At 31.9% G+C, this 22,775-nt stretch overlaps 3 protein-coding genes across 3 annotated transcripts in view; 2 read left to right on the plus strand and 1 right to left on the minus strand.

Annotated features, from left to right (window-relative positions):
* Positions 1–8,728: 8,728 nt before the first annotated feature.
* LOC123684173 lies at positions 8,729–9,829 on the minus strand. Its single transcript, XM_045623330.1, has 5 exons — positions 9,775–9,829; positions 9,642–9,712; positions 9,403–9,578; positions 9,285–9,344; positions 8,729–9,232 (listed from the first exon to the last, which is right to left on the minus strand). Exons 2-5 carry the CDS (start codon positions 9,688–9,690, stop codon positions 9,161–9,163), a joined length of 357 nt encoding a protein of 118 aa, XP_045479286.1. The 5' UTR covers positions 9,691–9,712; positions 9,775–9,829; the 3' UTR covers positions 8,729–9,160.
* A 108-nt stretch (positions 9,830–9,937) lies between these two features.
* Positions 9,938–22,775, plus strand: part of LOC123683946 (nuclear pore complex protein Nup107) — a 30,057-nt gene continuing 17,219 nt past the window's right edge. The window contains exon 1 of the mRNA XM_045622957.1: positions 9,938–11,108. Within this exon, the coding sequence (XP_045478913.1) occupies positions 10,087–11,108 (1,022 nt within the window). The 5' untranslated portion in view covers positions 9,938–10,086. The remainder of the gene's footprint in view (positions 11,109–22,775) is intronic.
* LOC123683947 lies at positions 15,766–17,425 on the plus strand. Its single transcript, XM_045622958.1, has 2 exons — positions 15,766–17,302; positions 17,368–17,425. The coding sequence occupies exon 1, from the start codon at positions 15,891–15,893 to the stop codon at positions 17,037–17,039; it is 1,149 nt and encodes a 382-aa protein (XP_045478914.1). The 5' UTR covers positions 15,766–15,890; the 3' UTR covers positions 17,040–17,302; positions 17,368–17,425.

The following is a 22,775-nucleotide window of genomic DNA, read 5'->3' on the forward strand; positions in this document are numbered from 1 at the left end:
CTCTAGAGTTTTTACGACTACATTTTTATTGCCTTTGACATCCTGTACTAATCGTGTGAAATTGGAACCTACTTGTTGTATCGTGGGATATCAACAGTGCCAACTACCCTGGGGTGTTTATCTTAAGGTTGTAGACTACTTTGCGCTGAAACTGCAATTCCGCTAGATGGAGCTACCCGAAAATTTTTGGTAGATTTGTACCTGGCACACCCATTCAAGTTGAAGAACCGCCTGTTTGGTATTTATTGCCCCTAATAAAATCTCAACTCTCGATGAAGCCCAGCAAAGAGTAAATTTGTGTTTCTGTAAACTTTAGAAATTCAGTTCAGTTAAGATACAGTGGCGTATCCTAGGGGGGGGGGATAAGGGGGATATATACCCCCCAGAAGGAATATCCATTATATGTAACAACCTTATATATCACAATCTTATTATGAGTAAGCAAAATTCTTTGGAAAACTTCTTCAAAAGAAGGAAAATTTGTTATATTTGTTTAGTTATATATTACTAAATAAGATAATTACTGTAAATATTGTGAATACAGAAATGACAATGAACCACTGTCATGGACGTATATCGAATATGGATAATAGAAAAAAATATATGATTATCTCTGAGTGTATGATTTCACAGAGAAAATCATAAATAGTGCATATTGAGATTTCTAGAATGAAAAATTCGAGAAGCTTTTGAGTTCTCATTTTATGCGCCTTTGGAGACCACAAAAGTGGGTATAGGAATATAAGACATGTGATTTATTAGGTTATTGTTGTCGGTTTGTTTATTTGGATGAGAATTTCTGATATTCTACTGAAATTCAAAATGATTATTTGACATTTGACACGTAAAAAAATTAGTGAAGGCAATAAGAAAAGAGTAACAGAATAGAAAAAAAAGATTGTATTTTGTTCTGTCTATCGGAACACTTGGGGTTTTTACAGATATATTCAGCTCATCTAAGTTCAATATTTAATAATTTTTTCAAATCGGATAAACTCTCTCGGCCATGTATAAGTATTGATCTTTTAATTTTTTTTGTAGTGATAAATTGAAATGAAATTTCATACAAATTGCAATTGTTCGTATGGTTGGTTGTCATGGAAATGTATATGTCCATAATAATTGTAGTTTGAAATTTTTTTTCCCCATTAATCATTAACGAAAAAGATTATTTAAAAAAAATATTGCAATTTCTTAAACTTTTATGACATGAAATTTTCAAGGAGGTATGTATACAAGAATGGCTTCACGAAGCGAAAAATTTTTACTATAAATTTTTTCAAGTTAATATTAATGAAGGAAGTACGAGAAAATTTTCTTAATCAAGAATTGCCTATTTTCAGGGTTAAATTTAAATGGTAAATATTGTAGATAGAGTTTCGGGAATAGGGAGTTTTTCAAAAGAAATATTTTTTTTTGAGAATTTTTTGTCAGATTTCTGAAATATTAATAATTTTCCATATTTCGGCAAAAATCCAGATACCTTTTTTTCATCTTAATTTCTTTATGACTTTTGAAATTTTCTTTATGATACTAAGCGCTCAAAATGTACTTCTCCAGACATCATTACGAATAAAATCAGCTAGCATATATATTTTAGGAACAGTATCGTTTCTAATTCTAACAATGATTTCATAACAAGTTTTCTACCTTTCCCTATTCTTCAGTGCAATATTGTCATAAACTAGTAATGTACACAATTTTAGCCAATCAGAGAAACCCTACCCTCGTAAATCATAAAAGTGTCATTCATCTCGAGCCATAAAATACAGTCCAAGATTCTATTGGCGTTCATGTTGCAAAAAGGCGTAAACCTTTGGGAGGCGTTCCAAAAAGCATAATTCCATATGAAAAACATCTACAATTAGAGCAAATCAAGCAATTTTAAAAAAATTTTTGCACCAATTCAAAACACATAATATCACTGAACATTTGTGGATGAGTTACTTGAAATGAGAAGTCTCTCTGAAGCTGAATAGTCATTTAAAGAAAGTGTTCAATTTCAAAGTTCGATTTGCGGAATACTATCGATTTTTTTTTGGAAATCGAAACGGGATCTTCAAGTTCACTATATCACGTCATTGTTCACTCAAAAAATGAAATGAATCCGACCTGTACTTTGGAATTGGAATGCACTGAAATTAGCACTGAAATAGCAGTGGTATGAACAAGGTATTGAACACCCTTAAGCTAGGATGAAGGATTTAATGCCTAATAAAATGTGAGGGGTGACAACGACTTCGTTTGCGTTCACTCTACTGGGATAGAACCGGGAATTTGTTGAATATCCTTTCAATGAGCCTGTACTAATTATAAATTATTATTCACATTCATTACAATGGCATGATGTTTGGCATTTCGTTAGTATAGATCAAAAACAGTATGGGTCCGAGGTGGCTGCCTTGGGGAACACCCTCAATGATCTTAGATATTTCCGACATATACAGGGTGGCCACTTTTTCAATGGGATTGTATTGGTAACTTTTAAACCATAAGAGCTAGAAGGTCGGTCAAATGGAGAAAAAGTTGCATGCATAGAAGCATTATCAAGCAGTTCAAACAAATCGAGATTATCAGGGCCGGTTTTCGAGATATCATAAGAAAATTAAATTATGTCATTTTAATTTTTCTTTTTTTCCTACTTCATTTCAAATATCATCAAAAAATGTTACAGGAATTTTTTATTTGACAGTAAATTATCCTCAATTTGACGTAGTCAGATTTCGTATCCAACGTTTCGTACTCTCTGGGCCACCCTCAACCTCATTTTCTTCAATACGGACCTGCATATTTTATGACATTTTTCGAAATAACTTTTAACGCTGAATTCAACGATATATCATACAATGGCATTCAAAGTAGATTTTCAGGTGATTTTGACCCTTATCCAATTTTCTTTGGGTCGGATCTGTATTACCTTCATTTAGTTTAATTAACAACATGCAATATGCAATAAATTTCGATAAGAAAATCAACTTACCCATCTTGAACAAAATGGAACATATTAGAATCAAAACAAGAAACCAGTATACTGGTTTCTTGGTTCTTCTTTTATAATAATCATTCAAATATTTCAATTCATAATAATTAAACGAAAGTATCATTTAGTGAAAGAAAAATCAAATGATCATTCGAGAGTAAATGAGAATTAATGAAGTAAGTGTTCGAAATGTCCACCATTTTGTAAAATGCACTTTACGGTTCTGGAACCCATACTTCTTATACATTTGCTTGTTTGGTCTCATTGAATACCTACCAAAACATTCTCGATTTTCTCGCGAGGTATCACTATTGTTGTATTTGTCATTTGTTCCGTTGAAACAAATTACAGAATCCAACTTTATTTTGAGATCATTACGATATAATTTTTGCAAGGCTTGGTATTCAAATTTAAAATCATTGTATTCGCGTCTCTTGACTATTTTATTAACAGCAGTTTTTGAAAAATTCCATTCACTGGCCCCAGTTCTCGATTTTTTTTCTGGGTTCGATTGAATTTGGGTCAGAACATTGATATCGTCAATAGACTTGTTTTTTTTTACATACACACCATTAAATTTGGATGAGGGTCAAAATCACCTGAAAATCGACTTTGAATGACACTGTATGATATATTGTTGAATTCAGCGTTAAAAGTTATTTCGAAAAATGTCATAAAATATGCAGGTCCGTATTGAAAAAAATGAGGTTGAGGGTGGCCCAGAGAGTACAAAACGTTGGATACGAAATCTGATTACGTCAAATTGAGGATAATTTACTATCAAATAAAAAATTCCTGTAACATTTTTTGATGATATTTGAAATGAAGTGGGAAAAAAAGAAAAATCAAAACGACATAATTTACTTTTTTTATGATATCTCGAAAACCGGCCCTGATAATCTCGATTTGTTTGAACTGCTTGATAATGCTTCTATGCATGCAACTTTTTCTCCATTTGACCGACCTTCTAACTCTTAGTGTTTAAAAGTTACCAATACAATCCCATTGAAAAAGTGGCCACCCTGTATTCTTGACCTTCGACTGTTATTGAAACATATTGAGTACGTTCATGTAAATAGCTTCTGAAAAGCTGCAATTGGATTCCTCTGATGCCATATGTTTCAAGTTTTTTGATCAGAAGAACGTGGTTAACTGAGTCAAACGCCTTCGAGAAGTTCAAGAAGAAACCCAAAAGCATGTCATTATCCTCCAAACCCTCGTATATCATCTGCGTCAATGTATAGAGAGCCGTTTCCGTACTCTTCCCCTCTGTAAATCCATGCTGTTGTTCACTGAATATTTTGAACTTCTTGAAAAAACTTAAAAGTCGATTACACATAATCTTCTCAAAGATCTTCGCAAAATTGTTTAACAAACTGATTGGTCGATAGTTGCTAATATCAGATGGATCATTTTTTTTATATATTGGTTTTATAACCGCGATCTTTAACATTTTTGGGAAAGTTCCGTATTTGAAGCTGTTATCAATGATGTGAACTAATGGCTTGATTATGAAATTGATAGATTGTTTTATTACTTTCATTGGAATTTCGTCTTGACCACAACACTTTTTATTGGTTAATCTCTTAACCACCTGTAGAACCTCCTCTTCAGTTACATCGAACATATAGAAAGACTTCTCGATTCGCATACTTTTATTGGAAACTGGAGATGAAACAATGGGCTGAGGTATTTGTGAGCCCCTAAAATGAATATTAAAATCATTCACCACCGTCTGAGGGGAACCAATCACTCCTAATCTCGATTTTTTGGCTTGTTTTCCAGTTCTTTCTCTTATTATATTCCAAATCTCTTTAGATTTGTTATCGGAATGGATATATCTGGTATAGTAATACTCCTGTCTAGACCTCTTTAGGATGAAATCATATTTCAACTTCAGTTTCCTATACGATTCCTTGAAAGCGTTATCACAACCAGAAACAATATAAGTGATGTCGAGTAGTTCTTTCAGTTTTCTTAATTTTGGGTCTCTGCAAGGTGTGTATTTACTTTTGTTGGAAGTAGTAATTTTTTTTTTAGGAAAAAAATGTTCGAATTCATTTTTGTATATTTGCATGAATTTTTCCCACTGTAAATCCACATTTTCTGGTGAAATGGTGTACAATTCTTCCCATGTATGCTGTGATAGTTGGATGCCAAATTGAAATAAATTACTTTCGTTAATAGGACGAATATAAAATGATTCCTTCCGAAGAGACGACTTATGTTGGAAAGAAACAATCTGTGCAAGATGATCTGAAACATGGGCTTGTTCGGTATATCCGGATACATTTTCAATATTTGTAATTATATTGTCAATACAAGCTCTGTTACGAGTTGGGCTTTTTATAACTAAGGTGGCATCGAACGATTCAACGATTGACAAAAAAGTGGATTTATTAGGATCGTTTGAAGTAGGCTCAGTATGAATATTGAAATCTCCCGCCACGAGATAGGGTACATTCATATCAGTAAGTGTTTGAAGGAGAAATATAAGTTTTTCGAAGAATATATCCACACTGGTGTTTCCTGAGGGCGACCGGTAAATTGATACAATGATAATATTATTACCAGTTTTTACGCTCACGGCCGAGCATTCGAATGAATATGAAGAACCCATGTGTACAAATTCCTTTATCTCAGTGGTTCATTTATACACTCGGCCGCAGTTAATTTGTTTATAAAACCACCTTTGACTACTGTCAAGAAGTTGTCATATTTTCTCTGTATTTTTGTAACATTTTTTTAATAGAATACAATCAGTATAAATCTACGGGAGATGATTACCCAATATAAGGGGCCTGTAGCGATCCTGGTACACCTGAGGATTCGAAAAATCATCACTTGGAGAATCGGTCCTGGTTGAATAAACCCTCCCGATTTTGGAGCAGATTTGGTACCATTCACTTGAATATTGAAGGGATTTCTAAGAACAGGAGTGATTTATTTTGTCGACATTGGTCATAGACAATGACGTGGCGGTCATCCTTCTTCAAGAAAATTTTCTGAACAACAACTCCGTGAAAGAGGATTTTTAGCAGGTTATGTATTGATACATTGCCTATTGAGTTCTGTTTGTTATTTGGCTTATTATGTTGGAAAATAATTAGTTAGTTTTTGGCCTATAAATTTCGATTTGATTCTTTCTTATCCTTCAATTTATTGTGGTGATGTCAATTGTCATCATTCAATGTTTTATAAGATGGAAATTATAACATTTATTGTTCCTCTCTGGTTCCTTTCTTTTTTGTTTTCAGATTTGATTACAATATTCAACTTCTGGTGAAGAGGAAGGATGAAAGGATTTTATTTGAATGAAGAAGAAGCCCTTCAATATAAATGTGTCAGCTTATTTTGTAAACAAACACATAAACCAATCACCACACCTATACGGGGAGACAGAGTTTTTGCTGAGGTTTTTATCTGTTCTCTTGTATCATACGTTGAAATGTATGATGCCCCGTTACATTTCCTCTGCTAATACTGAGATTCATAGACACATATGCTTCATTGTTTGAATGAAATAATTTGTATTGCTCTTTCTCAAAAGAATATATATATATATATATACTAATGTTTTTATTTACAAAAGGTGAAATTTTTGCGAAATATTGTCCCAAACAAGCCTATCTGGCGTAGCAGCCAGAAAAGGTACACATAAACTTCACTTATAAACTTTATATTGTGGAATTTTTCTAGTAAACTCAATATTTCTTCGTTGGGAACACTGGGTAGTTGGTATTGTCGCAAAACAATATGGCGACGGTGAATATGGTCAATTGACAGATAAAGCCGTGGCGGAAAGTTCGGAGTACCAACACAGAATAATAAAATATAACCATGAAAACTGTGCGTTTCTGATATATTCTCGCACGATTTTGTTCTACAAGATGTGGAAGAATGAACGGAATAACCACAGAATTAGAGAAATAAACATTTGAACCCGATCCCGAATACAAGAAAGATGAAAGCTTAGACTCGCCAATCACAATTGAGCTAGCCGAATTGAAAACGTTGCCAGCTCTATTTTCAGTACGAAGGAGATCAAAATTTTTCAGACCATTCAGATAAATTGTCGATGTGGCAACGTGTATTCGGGAATTATGTCATTTTGTTCTGGTTTTAGACAACCTCATAGACGAAATTTAATTTCTCCATGACAGTGGCGACGCTAGGGGAGCCCGGGCTCCCTCTAAAATTTGACATCAAAGATTAAGGAGAGAAAGATAGGAAACGCCGTACTAACCCTAGTGCTAAATGGCGACCCACTTTTAGGCTCGCAGTTTACTACTGAAAGAACAGGTGGCGCTGAAATCATCTAACGAAATAGAAATCTATATCTGGCGCGAATTTCAAATCTTCACAGTATTCCACATTCACTAGTAGCTTCTATTTTTTATACCATATTATAATATATTTTTTTATACGGGGAGACAGAGTTTTTGCTGAGGTTTTTATCTGTTCTCTTGTATCATACGTTGAAATGTATGATGCCCCGTTACATTTCCTCTGCTAGTACTGAGATTCATCGACACATATGCTTGATTGTTTGAAATTAATAATTTTTATTGCTCTTTCTCAAAAGAATATATATATATATATATATTTCAAAAAATATATTAATTTTTCAATTATTCATTACAAATATGGTGTAACATTTTCTCAATATATTTTTTTTGTTTGTTTTTTAGATAATGGACGATTATTCTTAAATTAGAATGAATTCACCTTCTATCACATTCCTAATATTTGGAGTTGCTTCTAAATACCGGAAATATTCAGTTAAACTGAGGAATACACTATTTCCAAATATTAGGAATGTGATAGAAGGTGAATTCATTCTAATTTAAGAATAATCGTCCATTATCTAAAAAACAAACAAAAAAAATATATTGAGAAAATGTTACACCATATTTGTAATGAATAATTGAAAAATTAATATATTTTTTGAAATAAAATTACAGTTATTCCATTTCCACTTATTTATTATTTAAATAACAACTAACCCATACACCGAAAGGTAACAAATGGGATACAGATTATTTATATATATATATAAATAACAACTGTTTCGCTACACAGAAGCTTTAGATTTAACATCTATATTGCTACTCGAAATAAAGGCAAAATACAAAAATATTCAGAAATTATCTTCAGAAAAAATGGGGCTGGACAGGTTTACAATCGCACAACATATAATCATTATTTCTTCTATTTAAGGAACCAGGTTCCACGGTAAATCATTACTCAAAATTTTTATTCTCTGGTTCACACGTTTGATATGGACTCTTGCTCTAGCTATGAATATATTTTGTTCAACCTCCTGAAGAGACATTTGTTTTCTGTTTCGCATGAATGGTGGGTGAATCAGTTTTATTCCGTTTTCCGGAAAAATTTCATCAATTAGAAAACTTCGATCCACCATAATGGCATCCTCATTAGGCTTCAGGGAGGATATGAGACCACTCTGCTCAAAAATTATTTTGTCAGATGCTCTTCCACCATAAGCTTCACTGACAAAACTGATCAATCCTGCAGGCGTCACGGCCACCATGAATTTTACAGTGTTATTCCCATAGACTTATTATCCTTTTGATACGTCTATGGTTATTCCCTTTATAGTTAGAATAACATCTTACTCTACAACACGGGCATTTAGTTCTCTGAACAGAGATTTCTGTACAATCAAGAATGACTCTCACATCAGTAAATTGCTCAAAGTGTTGCGGCAAATTATTACGTGTTTGATTGTCTCAGTCTTTACTTGTCGGAAATTCATCTTGATGATTAAAAAGTAAAATAACTTATTTCCGCTTTATATATTTATTTTCACAACAATTGTTTCGTCATGATAACATGACTTCGTCAGGTGAGCATGGTATTACGAATTTCCTCAATAGGTGGAAGATAGCTCGCAGGTTTCAATACTGTCGCTAACACAGTTAGCATGTCATAAAAAATTTCTTTTATACTTTGGGAACTGATGTTTCCAAAGAGTAAAGACAATACAACATAGCTCGTGTCATTCTTTAGTTTTGTAAATGTATTTTTTCCCTAATATTGAGGGATGAAACAAAATTTTCTCTTTTTATTCTTAATAATAAAATTTCAATAGTTTTCAGCATTTCGAAAGAATTCAACCCTGTCAAGCTGTTAAGCTTTTGATTTGTAGTAATATTGTCACAAATTGTCCTTATTGATAAAAGCACATAGAGCTTCAGCAGCCAACAATTCAGGCCTGTGAATCATTTCCTGAAATTTCAATATCATCATTTGATTCAACTAGAATATCTCAATACTTTACCTGAGCATGAAGTTCATTTTCATCTTGATTTTGTGTCATTACTTCACAGTCAGATTTCAACTGAAAATTTTGTAAATATTAGATTTATTTTCATTTAAAAGGATCATTATATAATTACAATTGGTTGTTGTACAGGATCATATCTAGTTAAATTCCGTCTTTCTTTCTTCTTTATGTTCTCATGAGTACCTGTAGGAAGGTTTTTTGTTGGGACTGCATTTCTTTTCAAATTTCGGCGTCTCAAGTTAGTTTTTCTCGGTCTCAAACACAAATCTGCGTGTCTCAGCTCCTTACCTGAATATTGAAAAATATTACTACACATGGAGCTCCATTGATACTGATATTTTTACAACTTACTTTGTGTATGAAAATCAGACTCTTCAAAATGCTTTGAACAAACTTTCATATATATTATAACTCCTCGAACACTAAAATATAAAAATTTAACCTGCAGAAATGCACGCCATCAAAGCTTTCACTCCTACCGTACCTTAAGCCGATATTACAGTTTCTTCCGATAGGTGGCTTGGGGATGAACTTGAATCGCTAATTGCCGAACGCGCTTTAGGTCTATGTGGACAAATAAATGTGACAAATATGATGTGGCCCATAGAGGATAGAGATTAGAGTTACTCAATATCTCTGGTTGTAACTCTTTGCTGTTTATCTCTATGCTGCTAGTTAATTGTGGGAGCAGTTCTCTGACATAAATCAAAAATTGTGGTTATCTGTTATAGCCGTTGTAGTATAGGACAATTTTATATTAGTATTTACACTTATAGTTTTTTGTTCATCTCGAAAAATGGATAATGATTTAGAAAGGTCCGTTAGGTTTTTAGAAGATGCAACTAGCTCAACTGGACAAGGACTATTTAAAACCATAGGGTCTCAGAGAAAAAGAGATATAAATCTTTCCATTACAATGACTCCTTACGAAATGGAAAGAATAATACAAGAAAAATCTATTCTGGGTGGTTATAATGATACAATGAATATTTTAATAGAAAGCAATCAAATGATTAGTGGGTCTATTATACAAGGTGCAAATCCCTGGAATACTACATTAGACAATTTGAACATAGAATTTTTTGAGATACTACACAATTTTTCTAGTGGTCAGGGAATCTTGGAAGTTGTAGCTGATTTAGCTAGATGTTGTTCAGATGCTGTATCTGTAATAAAAGGTTTGAAATCAAAAGTAGCTGCTTCATACTCAGAGGATGAAAAACAATTAATTAATGAAAAAAATACTTGGAGGTTATTATTTGTACTATATCAAGATAGATTAGCTCTTAAAGGTTTAAATAATGATGAAATTCTATTGGATACCTATACAGGTCTGAGTGAAAAATTATGTGTTGAAAATTTATTTAAAAAAGACAATTTATTGAGGGAAACACAGTTAGTGATTGATTGGCTTGAAAACTGTAGGTCGGAAGAAGATAATCTAATATCAGATTATCCAGATCATACAAATGGATGGGAAAATACTCTTCATCAACTTAAATCTGCTGAAACAATTGCCTTCAGCAGTAGTAGGAAAGTAGTTGATAAATTAGATCCAGATGCTCCACATTATCAGCATTCACCTTTACATGACTTAGATATGGAGGATGAAAAGATCCTATGTGAAATTGTGTTCAATAAAATTAGAAGTGGTAAATTGGATCAAGCTCAACAAATCTGTATATCCAGTGGCCATGCTTGGAGAGCTGCTCATTTAGAAGGTTGGAAATTGTATCACAATACAAATATTAAAATTAATGAGCAGATTGACTTTGACAATGTTATGGAATGTGATCAAGAAATGCAGAATTTAAATAGGTGAGTTTCAATTGGCTAATATCCACCACTTCAGATTTTACTGAAATATAAATTCTTTCCTAGACCATTTTCATGGTAATTGGGTTTTTTGATAATATATATATATATATATATATATATATATATATATATATATATATATATATATATATATAAACTTCAAACTTATTTTTAAGAGTCTTTAGTGTATAACTGTGAACTATTGATAAGGGTCAAACGACTCGATTATTTTGGAGAATAAAAGAAAACTCTTTATTCCTTGCCAAGCTTTCGAATTTATTTAATTCTTCTTCAGGGCTTCTGAAATACAATACAAATCCTTCACATATTCAGTTTAACAATAACTTAGTTAATAATTCACTTACAGAATGTGAGGTTATGTTTAGGAAACTTGCAAAACTACAAAACATTTGTCTTAATTCAATTCACATTGATCCTTTGGACATTAAAACGACAATAATTTTCTTCAATTTGAAACGTCAACAAAATAAAAACATTTTTTTTCTCACAACCAAAATATACTACTTAAAATATTTAATTTATTTATTTTTTCTCCTTTGTGTCAACTGGCTAGATAGGTATATTGTTTTGTTTGTTTTTGACACTTTCGTAATCTGCCTTCTTCCTTTCACTCGTCAACTGGACCATCGAAAAAGTATATGTTTTCTTCCGATTTTTCTAACAAATATCCATATATAGCACTCAACTTATTTGTGTCTGTTTTTTTGTTAATAATATTTTCCTGTTTATTTATCTCTATCATTTCCAATATCAACCTTTTTTTGTAATTTTTTTCCGTTTTTAACACCTTTGCTTCTTCGAAATTTATTTTATGATTTAAATTGAATGCATGGGTTGCTAGTGCGCATCTATCCGGATGTTTTGCAATATCTGATTTGTGTAATGCCAATCTGCTTTTCAACCATTGAGATGTATGTCCTATGTATATTTTTTCGCAATCTTCACATTTTACTTCATAGACTACGTTGCTTTTTAATAGTGTTTGAATAGGATCTTTTAATTTTGTATATAAATTGCCCACAGTTTTTTTATTATAAATAGCAATTTTCACTTTTTCATGTTTAAATATGTATATTTATTAGTTTTTTTGTTAATCCATGTATATTTGGGTATGATGCATAATGAATTTCCTCTGTTTCTTCCTCGCTTCTTATTAGTTGTGGTGCTTCTGTGGTGTCACTTGCATACAATAATTTCTTCAACATTCCATAGGGATATCCGTTCTGTCTTAATATCTCCAATAAATTTTGTATTCCCTCCTGTATGTAAGACTCATGACATATTCTTCTTATTCTATTTTTCATTTGTTTTATCATGTTAATTTTTATATTTATGTTATGGTCTGAATTATAATGGATCATTTTGTTTGAGTGGGTTTCTTTTCTATGCCATTTTAACTTTACAACATCATCTTGTCTTTGTACTTTTGTGTCTAAGAAAGGTACACATTGTTCCAAGTTTTCTACTTCCAAAGTGAATTGTAAGTTTTTGGAATAAGAGTTAAAACACTTCAACGTAGTCTGTATATGTGTTTTTGGTACAGTCAATAATAAGTCGTCTACGAATTTTTTTAAAATGGGTATATTAAATGATAACTTTTCCACACATGATTTTACCAAGTGATCCATGACATATTGGGCTAGTCTTGGACTTAGTTTAGAACCCATAGCACATCCAAATATTTGAAGGTAATATTTTTCTTTGAACACGCAGTAGTTGTTATTCAATATAAACAAAATAATTTCCATAAACAGCTCCATATTGATGTTTGTATGTTCTTTAATTATGTCCCATTTTTGTTTCAGGACTTCAATAATGTCATTTTTGTCCAGATTACCGAATAAATTTATGACGTCTAGGGAGATTAGTGTGTAGTTTTCAGGTAATTTGAAATTGTTAACTGTTGTTGCAAAGTGGAATGTATCTTTGACATAATATTGGTTTTCTTCATCATATGCGGTTTTCAAAATGTCAGCAATGAATTTAGATAAGGAATTCATTGGACTATTTATACTTGATATTATTGGCCTCATGGGATAACCATCTTTATGAACTTTTGGATTCCCGTAAATTCTTGGCGCAACAGAGTTGTATGTTTTCATTTGCTTCATTTGTTCTTTTGTTATGTATTTCAGTTCTCCTAGTTTGTCAATATATTTATTACATTTTGTTTGTAATGTCTGTGTGGGATCTCTGGGTAGTCTCTTGAAATCTTTGGATTCTAAAATAGATTGAATTTTTTCATTATACATTTTTTCATTCATTACAACTGTCACTGCACCCTTGTCACTATTCAATATAATTAAATCATTGTTTTCTTTTAAAAACCATTTGGTGTCCTTATACCATTTTTGTATCAGAGAATTTTTTTCTATAGGTCTATGTATATAATTTGTGACTGCATTTGTGACTTTCGCTCTCTGTACATTTTTTCTTCCATCTGGTATTGCTTCTAGGATATATTCTGTATCTGCTATTATGCGATCAATGTTTATATCTTTTTTTGTAGTTGTTACACTGAATTTGGATCCTAATGATAACAGACTTTTGACTGTATTTGGTATTTCTTTGTCAGATAAATTTTTTATCCATCTATCTTGAGTTGTTACGTTCGGAATGCTAGTTGTCTTGAGGTTGTTGATTTTCTTTAAATTTGTCATTTTAATCTTGTGGAACTCTTTGTTGAACGAGCATTTCAGTCGGTCTTGATACTGTATAAGCATATATTCTGGTAAATGTTGTAAACTCTGTCTTATCTGGGTGTTGAGTAATTCCAGTCTCTTTATTTTGTGATTAACCTGACACAGTTCTAGGTTTATTATTTTTTTGCTTGTTGAATCATTGAATTCGCGTATTTTTCGATTTAATCGTTGATTATTATACTCAAATAATCCCATTATACTTTTAACATTTGATGTTATATGTTTTGGTATAAGTCCCTGTCGCTTACACTCCAAAAGAAATATTCGCCTGTTTAGAGCTGCAGCTAATTTCCTGTTGTTTGTACTCCATAATTTCAGTTCCTTCGTTGTTTCAGGACCATAATTGTGAGATATTTCTTCAAAGAAACCCATTTTATTGGTTAAACTTCAAACTTATTTTTAAGAGTCTTTAGTGTATAACTGTGAACTATTGATAAGGGTCAAACGACTCGATTATTTTGGAGAATAAAAGAAAACTCTTTATTCTTAGCCAAGCTTTCGAATTTATTTAATTCTTCTTCAGGGCTTCTGAAATATAATACAAATCCTTCACATATTCAGTTTAACAATAACTTAGTTAATAATTCACTTACAGAATGTGAGGTTATGTTTAGGAAACTTGCAAAACTACAAAACATTTGTCTTAATTCAATTCACATTGATCCTTTGGACATTAAAACGACAATAATTTTCTTCAATTTGAAACGTCAACAAAATAAAAACCAATAAAACCAATAACCAATAAAATGGGTTTCTTTGAAGAAATATCTCACAATTATGGTCCTGAAACAACGAAGGAACTGAAATTATGGAGTACAAACAACAGGAAATTAGCTGCAGCTCTAAACAGGCGAATATTTCTTTTGGAGTGTAAGCACAGGGACTTATACCAAAACATATAACATCAAATGTTAAAAGTATAATGGGATTATTTGAGTATAATAATCAACGATTAAATCGAAAAATACGCGAATTCAATGATTCAACAAGCAAAAAAATAATAAACCTAGAACTGTGTCAGGTTAATCACAAAATAAAGAGACTGGAATTACTCAACACCCAGATAAGATAGAGTTTACAACATTTACCAGAATATATGCTTATACAGTATCAAGACCGACTGAAATGCTCGTTCAACAAAGAGTTCCACAAGATTAAAATGACAAATTTAAAGAAAATCAACAACCTCAAGACAACTAGCATTCCGAACGTAACAACTCAAGATAGATGGATAAAAAATTTATCTGACAAAGAAATACCAAATACAGTCAAAAGTCTGTTATCATTAGGATCCAAATTCAGTGTAACAACTACAAAAAAAGATATAAACATTGATCGCATAATAGCAGATACAGAATATATCCTAGAAGCAATACCAGATGGAAGAAAAAATATACAGAGAGCGAAAGTCACAAATGCAGTCACAAATTATATACATAGACCTATAGAAAAAAATTCTCTGATACAAAAATGGTATAAGGACACCAAATGGTTTTTAAAAGAAAACAATGATTTAATTATATTGAATAGTGACAAGGGTGCAGTGACAGTTGTAATGAATGAAAAAATGTATAATGAAAAAATTCAATCTATTTTAGAATCCAAAGATTTCAAGAGACTACCCAGAGATCCCACACAGACATTACAAACAAAATGTAATAAATATATTGACAAACTAGGAGAACTGAAATACATAACAAAAGAACAAATGAAGCAAATGAAAACATACAACTCTGTTGCGCCAAGAATTTACGGGAATCCAAAAGTTCATAAAGATGGTTATCCCATGAGGCCAATAATATCAAGTATAAATAGTCCAATGAATTCCTTATCTAAATTCATTGCTGACATTTTGAAAACCGCATATGATGAAGAAAACCAATATTATGTCAAAGATACATTCCACTTTGCAACAACAGTTACCAATTTCAAATTACCAGAAAACTACACACTAATCTCCCTAGACGTCATAAATTTATTCGGTAATCTGGACAAAAATGACATTATTGAAGTCCTGAAACAAAAATGGGACATAATTAAAGAACATACAAACATCAATATGGAGCTGTTTATGGAAATTATTTTGTTTATATTGAATAACAACTACTGCGTGTTCAAAGAAAAATATTACCTTCAAATATTTGGATGTGCTATGGGTTCTAAACTAAGTCCAAGACTAGCCCAATATGTCATGGATCACTTGGTAAAATCATGTGTGGAAAAGTTACCATTTAATATACCCATTTTAAAAAAATTCGTAGACGACTTATTATTGACTGTACCAAAAACACATATACAGACTACGTTGAAGTGTTTTAACTCTTATTCCAAAAACTTACAATTCACTTTGGAAGTAGAAAACTTGGAACAATGTGTACCTTTCTTAGACACAAAAGTACAAAGACAAGATGATGTTGTAAAGTTAAAATGGCATAGAAAAGAAACCCACTCAAACAAAATGATCCATTATAATTCAGACCATAACATAAATATAAAAATTAACATGATAAAACAAATGAAAAATAGAATAAGAAGAATATGTCATGAGTCTTACATACAGGAGGGAATACAAAATTTATTGGAGATATTAAGACAGAACGGATATCCCTATGGAATGTTGAAGAAATTATTGTATGCAAGTGACACCACAGAAGCACCACAACTAATAAGAAGCGAGGAAGAAACAGAGGAAATTCATTATGCATCATACCCAAATATACATGGATTAACAAAAAAACTAATAAATATATTTAAACATGAAAAAGTGAAAATTGCTATTTATAATAAAAAAACTGTGGGCAATTTATATACAAAATTAAAAGATCCTATTCAAACACTATTAAAAAGCAACGTAGTCTATGAAGTAAAATGTGAAGATTGCGAAAAAATATACATAGGACATACATCTCAATGGTTGAAAAGCAGATTGGCATTACACAAATCAGATATTGCAAAACATCCGGATAGATGCGCACTAGCAACCCATGCATTCAATTTAAATCATAAAATAAATTTCGAAGAAGCAAAGGTGTTAAAAACGGAAAAAAATTACAAAAAAAGGTTGATATTGGAAATGATAGAGATAAATAAACAGGAAAATATTATTAACAAAAAAACAGACACAAATAAGTTGAGTGCTATATATGGATATTTGTTAGAAAAATCGGAAGAAAACATATACTTTTTCGATGGTCCAGTTGACGAGTGAAAGGAAGAAGGCAGATTACGAAAGTGTCAAAAAAAAACAAAACAATATACCTATCTAGCCAGTTGACACAAAGGAGAAAAAATAAATAAATTAAATATTTTAAGTAGTATATTTTGGTTGTGAGAAAAAAAATGTTTTTATTTTGTTGACGTTTCAAATTGAAGAAAATTATTGTCGTTTTAATGTCCAAAGGATCAATGTGAATTGAATTAAGACAAATGTTTTGTAGTTTTGCAAGTTTCCTAAACATAACCTCACATTCTGTAAGTGAATTATTAACTAAGTTATTGTTAAACTGAATATGTGAAGGATTTGTATTGTATTTCAGAAGCCCTGAAGAAGAATTAAATAAATTCGAAAGCTTGGCAAGGAATAAAGAGTTTTCTTTTATTCTCCAACATAATCGAGTCGTTTGACCCTTATCAATAGTTCACAGTATATATATATATATATATATATTTTGATCATGTTATTTACCTGCTTTTTAATAGTCAATAGTATTTTCTTTATTTGGAAGTGTTTAATTTCAAATTTTCGCAGATAGAAATATTTGTTGAATTCATTTTCGGGATATTCCGTATAGAAATAAATGACTTTTTTTGATGGCGTGTTTATTTCAACGTTTCGACTACAATAACATGTGTCTTTATCAAGAATATATTTGAAAGTATCCGGAATATCCCGAAAATGAATTCAACAAATATATATATATATATTTATATATATATTAATTCTTTCCTACCCTGTAGACAAGGCTGAATAAATAAATGAATGAAAATGAATACCCAATTCAGATAGTTGTTTATATTACTATTTATTTTGGTATGATCAAAATAAATAGAAACCAAAAATTATAATCAATTCACTAATTTATTATATTCGTAAATAACTGGCTGCTGAATGAAAAATTCCATCTGTACTCTGTTCTTAGTTTTTTTTATTCAGTATGTTAATTTTGTATAAAACATGGAGGATTATCTCACTACGTTACTGATTTTTTTTTCAATATTCATAATCACTTATGGATAGAGGTTGGCATTTTGCATTATTCAAATCAAATTTGACAACATTTTTGAGCTCGATCTTGGGGGTAGAAAATGTGGACGAAAACAAAATTATTAATAATTTCCAACTCGTCTAACTAATTTTGAAGTGGCGGAGACCCATTTCCTCAAGGATTCTTGTTTGTCCAAACATGAATGTTATAGTAATTGGTAATCTCACTTCTCAGCAGAAAGGCTAATGCGCAATGGCTCTAAACTCGGCAGAAGTACAACCTGACTTCTTACAAAATTTCTTTGGTTAGATGGGTCATCATTTGCTAGACATAGAATTACAAAGTTTTTTTCTTGCATTAATTTTGAATAACCTGCAGGACCAAATAATAATAATAATAATCTTTATTCCTGACTCTTAATCAACAAATGTTGGTGTCAGAGCCTTTGTAAATTGTTACAAAAATAAACTTTAAATTCTAATATATATAACACATAATTTTTTATGAGATCCTAGTTATTTTTTACATACATTTTAAGGTTTCTAACAAATTTGTAATAGTCATTATTTTCCTCTATGTTCCCTGGTATTCTATTATATGCTGCAGTACTCCTCTATACTGGCGAATCTTGTGCCTTGGTTGTTCTGGCAAACATATTTCTCAGGGCCTCTTGCTTTCTTATCTGATAACTATGACATTCTTTCACTTGTTTAAGTCCTATTAAAGTTTTCAGTCTTCTGTTTTTCACTTTGTAAATAAGTTTTACCTGTTCAAAGATCTTCAATTGTTCTATATTCATAATTGTTGAGTCCTTATATAGCTGTTCAGTTGGTGTTCGGTAATTCAGCATGTATATCGTTTTAACTGCTTTGTTCTGGGTCCTCTGTAGTCTATTCATTATATAATCTGGTGCATTACCCCAGCATGGCAGAAGATATCTAAGTTGCGGTTCTATAAAGCTGTTATAAAGTAATTTTTGTCCTTCGCAATTTAGTAGGTGAGCACTTTTTCTGATTGCTCCCACCATGGGTGAAATTCTAGCTATTACGCCTTCTATATGATTGTTCCATGTCATATCCTTTGTTATCTTCAGTCCCAGGTAATTGTATTCACTAACTTCTTTCAATTTTTTGTTATTTAAATATATCTCTAAATCTATCTTTTTTTTGTTCTTCTGTTTTATGATCATATAAACAGTTTTTTCTACATTCACACTTAATTTATTATTGCACAGCCATTCAAAATATAAATCTAGATCACAGTTTCTTATCGTTTCCAACTCTTCAACATCACTGCCTGACATGACTAGTACGGTATCGTCTGCATACATGAAATACTTTGATTTTATTGGTACATACTTCAGATTATGGACATATATTAAATATTCCAAGGGTCCCAGTACTGATCCCTGTGCTATTCCAACCTTCATTTTTTGCGTTTCACTCACAGTATTGCTAATCCTGGTAAAGTGTTTTCGTCCTTTAGAATATGTTTTCAGTAGTCTGTAGCATACCCCTCTGAATCCCATCTTCCAAATCTTGTCCAGCAGTATTTCAATATCAACCGTATCGAAGGCTTTTTTCAGATCGATATAAACCACGACAACATAGTTATTTTTGTCTAGTTCACTTGTTATATAGTCCAATAGATCTACTGTAGCTCCCAATGTATAAATAATAATAATGATAATAATAAACAAATTTTATTTCAAATAAAGAAGATACAATGTTACAATGTCACATTATCCACCTGAATTGAAATAGTGTCACTGGGTTCAACGCCCATTAATTATATTTGTTTCCATTTTTGATATCATAATTCAAAAATTCTTCTATTGTGTATGGTTCAATTTGCAGCAATAGTTTGTAGATTTGCCTTTTGAGTAACTTAAGGTTTGATGAATCTTTTATGAAGTTTGCTATCTTATTATAATACTTTATACATCTATACTCCGGACCTCTCTCTGTTAGTGTGAGTCGATGTTTTGGAAATTTTAATTCTACTGTTCTTGTGTTATATGTGGTGGGGGTTTTGGTTTCAAAGTTGTTCAGGAATACTCTTCTGCATGTCTCTCTATTTGTCATTCTCATAATCGTGCGAATTGCTCGCTTTTGCATTTTAAATACTTGTTCCATATTACTTGCTCCTCCATAAAACATGACGCCATACCTTAGCTTGGATTCAAAAGTTGCTTGATAAATAATTTTCATTGATGCACTGTCTAGGTAATTTTTCAGGATACCTAAAGAATAGCATATCGATCCCAGTTTGATGGACAGCTTTGATATAAGTTCACTCCAGTTTAGGTTTTCATCAATTGTGAGTCCCAAAAAGCAGCCCGAGGTCTGTAGGGACATTTTGCCATCATTTAGATGGATGTGAGACGGAGTTTCAAATCCTGAATGTGAGGGTTTTAGTAGAATAGCGCATGTTTTCTCTACGTTAATGCACAACTTATTAATTTCAAACCATTTTGTTGCCTCTTGCAAAGTTGTTCGTACTAGGTTCGCGATTTCAGGGAAGGTATCTGCTTTCAGTGTGAGATTTATATCATCTGCATAGTTGATCATAAATGTATGATGATTCAGTTTTATGTTGTCTGGTAGGTCATTGATAAAGATGATGAACATTATAGGTCCCAAAATGCTGCCCTGTGGCACTCCAAGTTGTAAGATTGTCCCTTCAGATATAGTTTTTTTACCATTTCCATTAATGATTACTCGCTGTTCACGATTTGCTAGGTAGGATTCAAACCATTTTTTCTCTATTCCTCTTATTCCATACATTTCCAATTTTATTAGTAGATATTTGTGTATCAAGGTATCGAAGGCCTTGGAAAGATCCAACAGTAAGGCAGTCACGACTTTTGAGTTCTCCAATGCGTTTATTACATCACAAACAAACTCGTATGTCGCTGTAGAAGTTGATTTCCCTTTTATATATCCATGTTGTGAGGAGTTCAAAATGCCCTCCTGAATTAGAAATGTCATCAACTGCTCACATATCACCATTTCCAATATTTTCGAGAATGAGGGAAGGAGGCTGATGGGCCTATAGCTTTCAGGATTGTTTTCATCTCCTTTCTTATATATTGGTCTTATAAGTGCTTGTTTTAACATATCTGGAAATATGCCTTGTTTCATCGAGTTTTTTATAAGATAGGTTAATGGGGTAGCTATCTGATTCATACAAGTTTTTACAGCCTTCATGGGAATATCATCAATTCCAGAACTATTTTTGTTTTTCAGTTTAGTGAACATTTCTAATATTTTTTCTTCCTTTATGGGGTGAAATTTAAAAGAGTTTTTGTTGTTTTTGATGTTATGTTGAAACGGTATATTTTGGATGTATTTTATTTTTTCTTCAGCTGCTGTTGCAAAATAATGATTTAATTTGTTTGCTACATCTACCTGGTCACCAGGAATTTCCTTCATATTATTATATTTATTATTGATTCTGTTCACTGTTAGCCAAAGTGTTTTCATTTTATTATCAGAATTTATAATTTGTTCCTTGAATCTCTTACCTTTTTCATCTCTGGGCATTTTATCATACTCCTTTTTAACTTCTTTATATCCTTCCATAAAAATGGGATTGAAGGATTTACAAGTGTGTAGTATGTCAAGTCTGGTTTTGCAATCTTTTATCTTTTGATTGACTGGTTTTTGCAGTTTTTCAGTCCTTGTTTTGATTGTTTTCATAGGACAGGCATAATTTAATTCTGCTTTGAATATCTCTGTGAATAAATTCCACTGCTTGTCAATGTCAACTTCTGGAATGTTATATGATGGATCCCAATTCTGTTGTTCAAGGCGTTCAACTAGGTTTTGCATGTTACTGTGTGATAAAATTCTTTTATACTGATATTCTTGTTCAAGTTTTTCCTCAATTGTTAATATTTGGGCTGTGTCATGGTCTGAAATGTTAGTTCTTATTGTTTTTGATGTGTAGCTAGGTTGGTTAGTGAGTATGTTATCAATACATGTTTTGCTGAGTACTGTTGTTCTTGTCCGTTCATTAATGGTGGCTGTCATTCCATATGATTCCAACAGTTCAAGAAACTGGGTTGTGTGACTACCTTCGGTGGTACAGTGGACTGAGAAGTTGGCTGTGGTGCCGAAGGTACCGGGTTCGAATCCTGGCTAGGTCATGGATGTTGTGTATGTCTGGTGGAGGTTTATGAGTTTGATATAGTAAATATGAAATGTTCGCTGTGTAGATGGCCTTAGTAGCCAAGCACATATAAAGGAAAAAAAAAAAAAAAACTGGGTTGTGTTTCTGTGATTTTTGTTTAGGATGTCTATGTTAAAATCCCCTGCTATCACCACGGATTTTCTAATCCAGCAGATCATCTGTAGAATTTCTTCAAATTTTTTGAGAAATGCTTTTGTTTCGCCTGGGATAGTGTAAACTGATAGAATAGTCATATGTTTGGAGCCTATTTTGACCTCCACAGCTGCTATTTCCAGGATCTTTTCAACTGAATGTTTGACAAGGTCTTTTCTTTCCCTAACTTTAATTCCATGCTTTATGTATATGGCGCTTCCGCCATGCTTGTATTCACTGCGACAGAAAGAACTGGCTAAGTAGAACCCTTCGATACTATGGTTCAAAAGTTGATCATTCTCTTTCCAATGCTCTGTTATGCAGATAACTTTTAAGCTACTAATATTTTGCGCTATATCTTCCAAGTGTTCAACTGCGTTTGTTATAGATTGTACGTTTTGGTGTAGTACTGA

The sequence above is a fragment of the Harmonia axyridis genome, chromosome 7, assembly GCF_914767665.1.
Source record: "Harmonia axyridis chromosome 7, icHarAxyr1.1, whole genome shotgun sequence".
Classification (NCBI taxonomy): domain Eukaryota; kingdom Metazoa; phylum Arthropoda; class Insecta; order Coleoptera; family Coccinellidae; genus Harmonia; species Harmonia axyridis.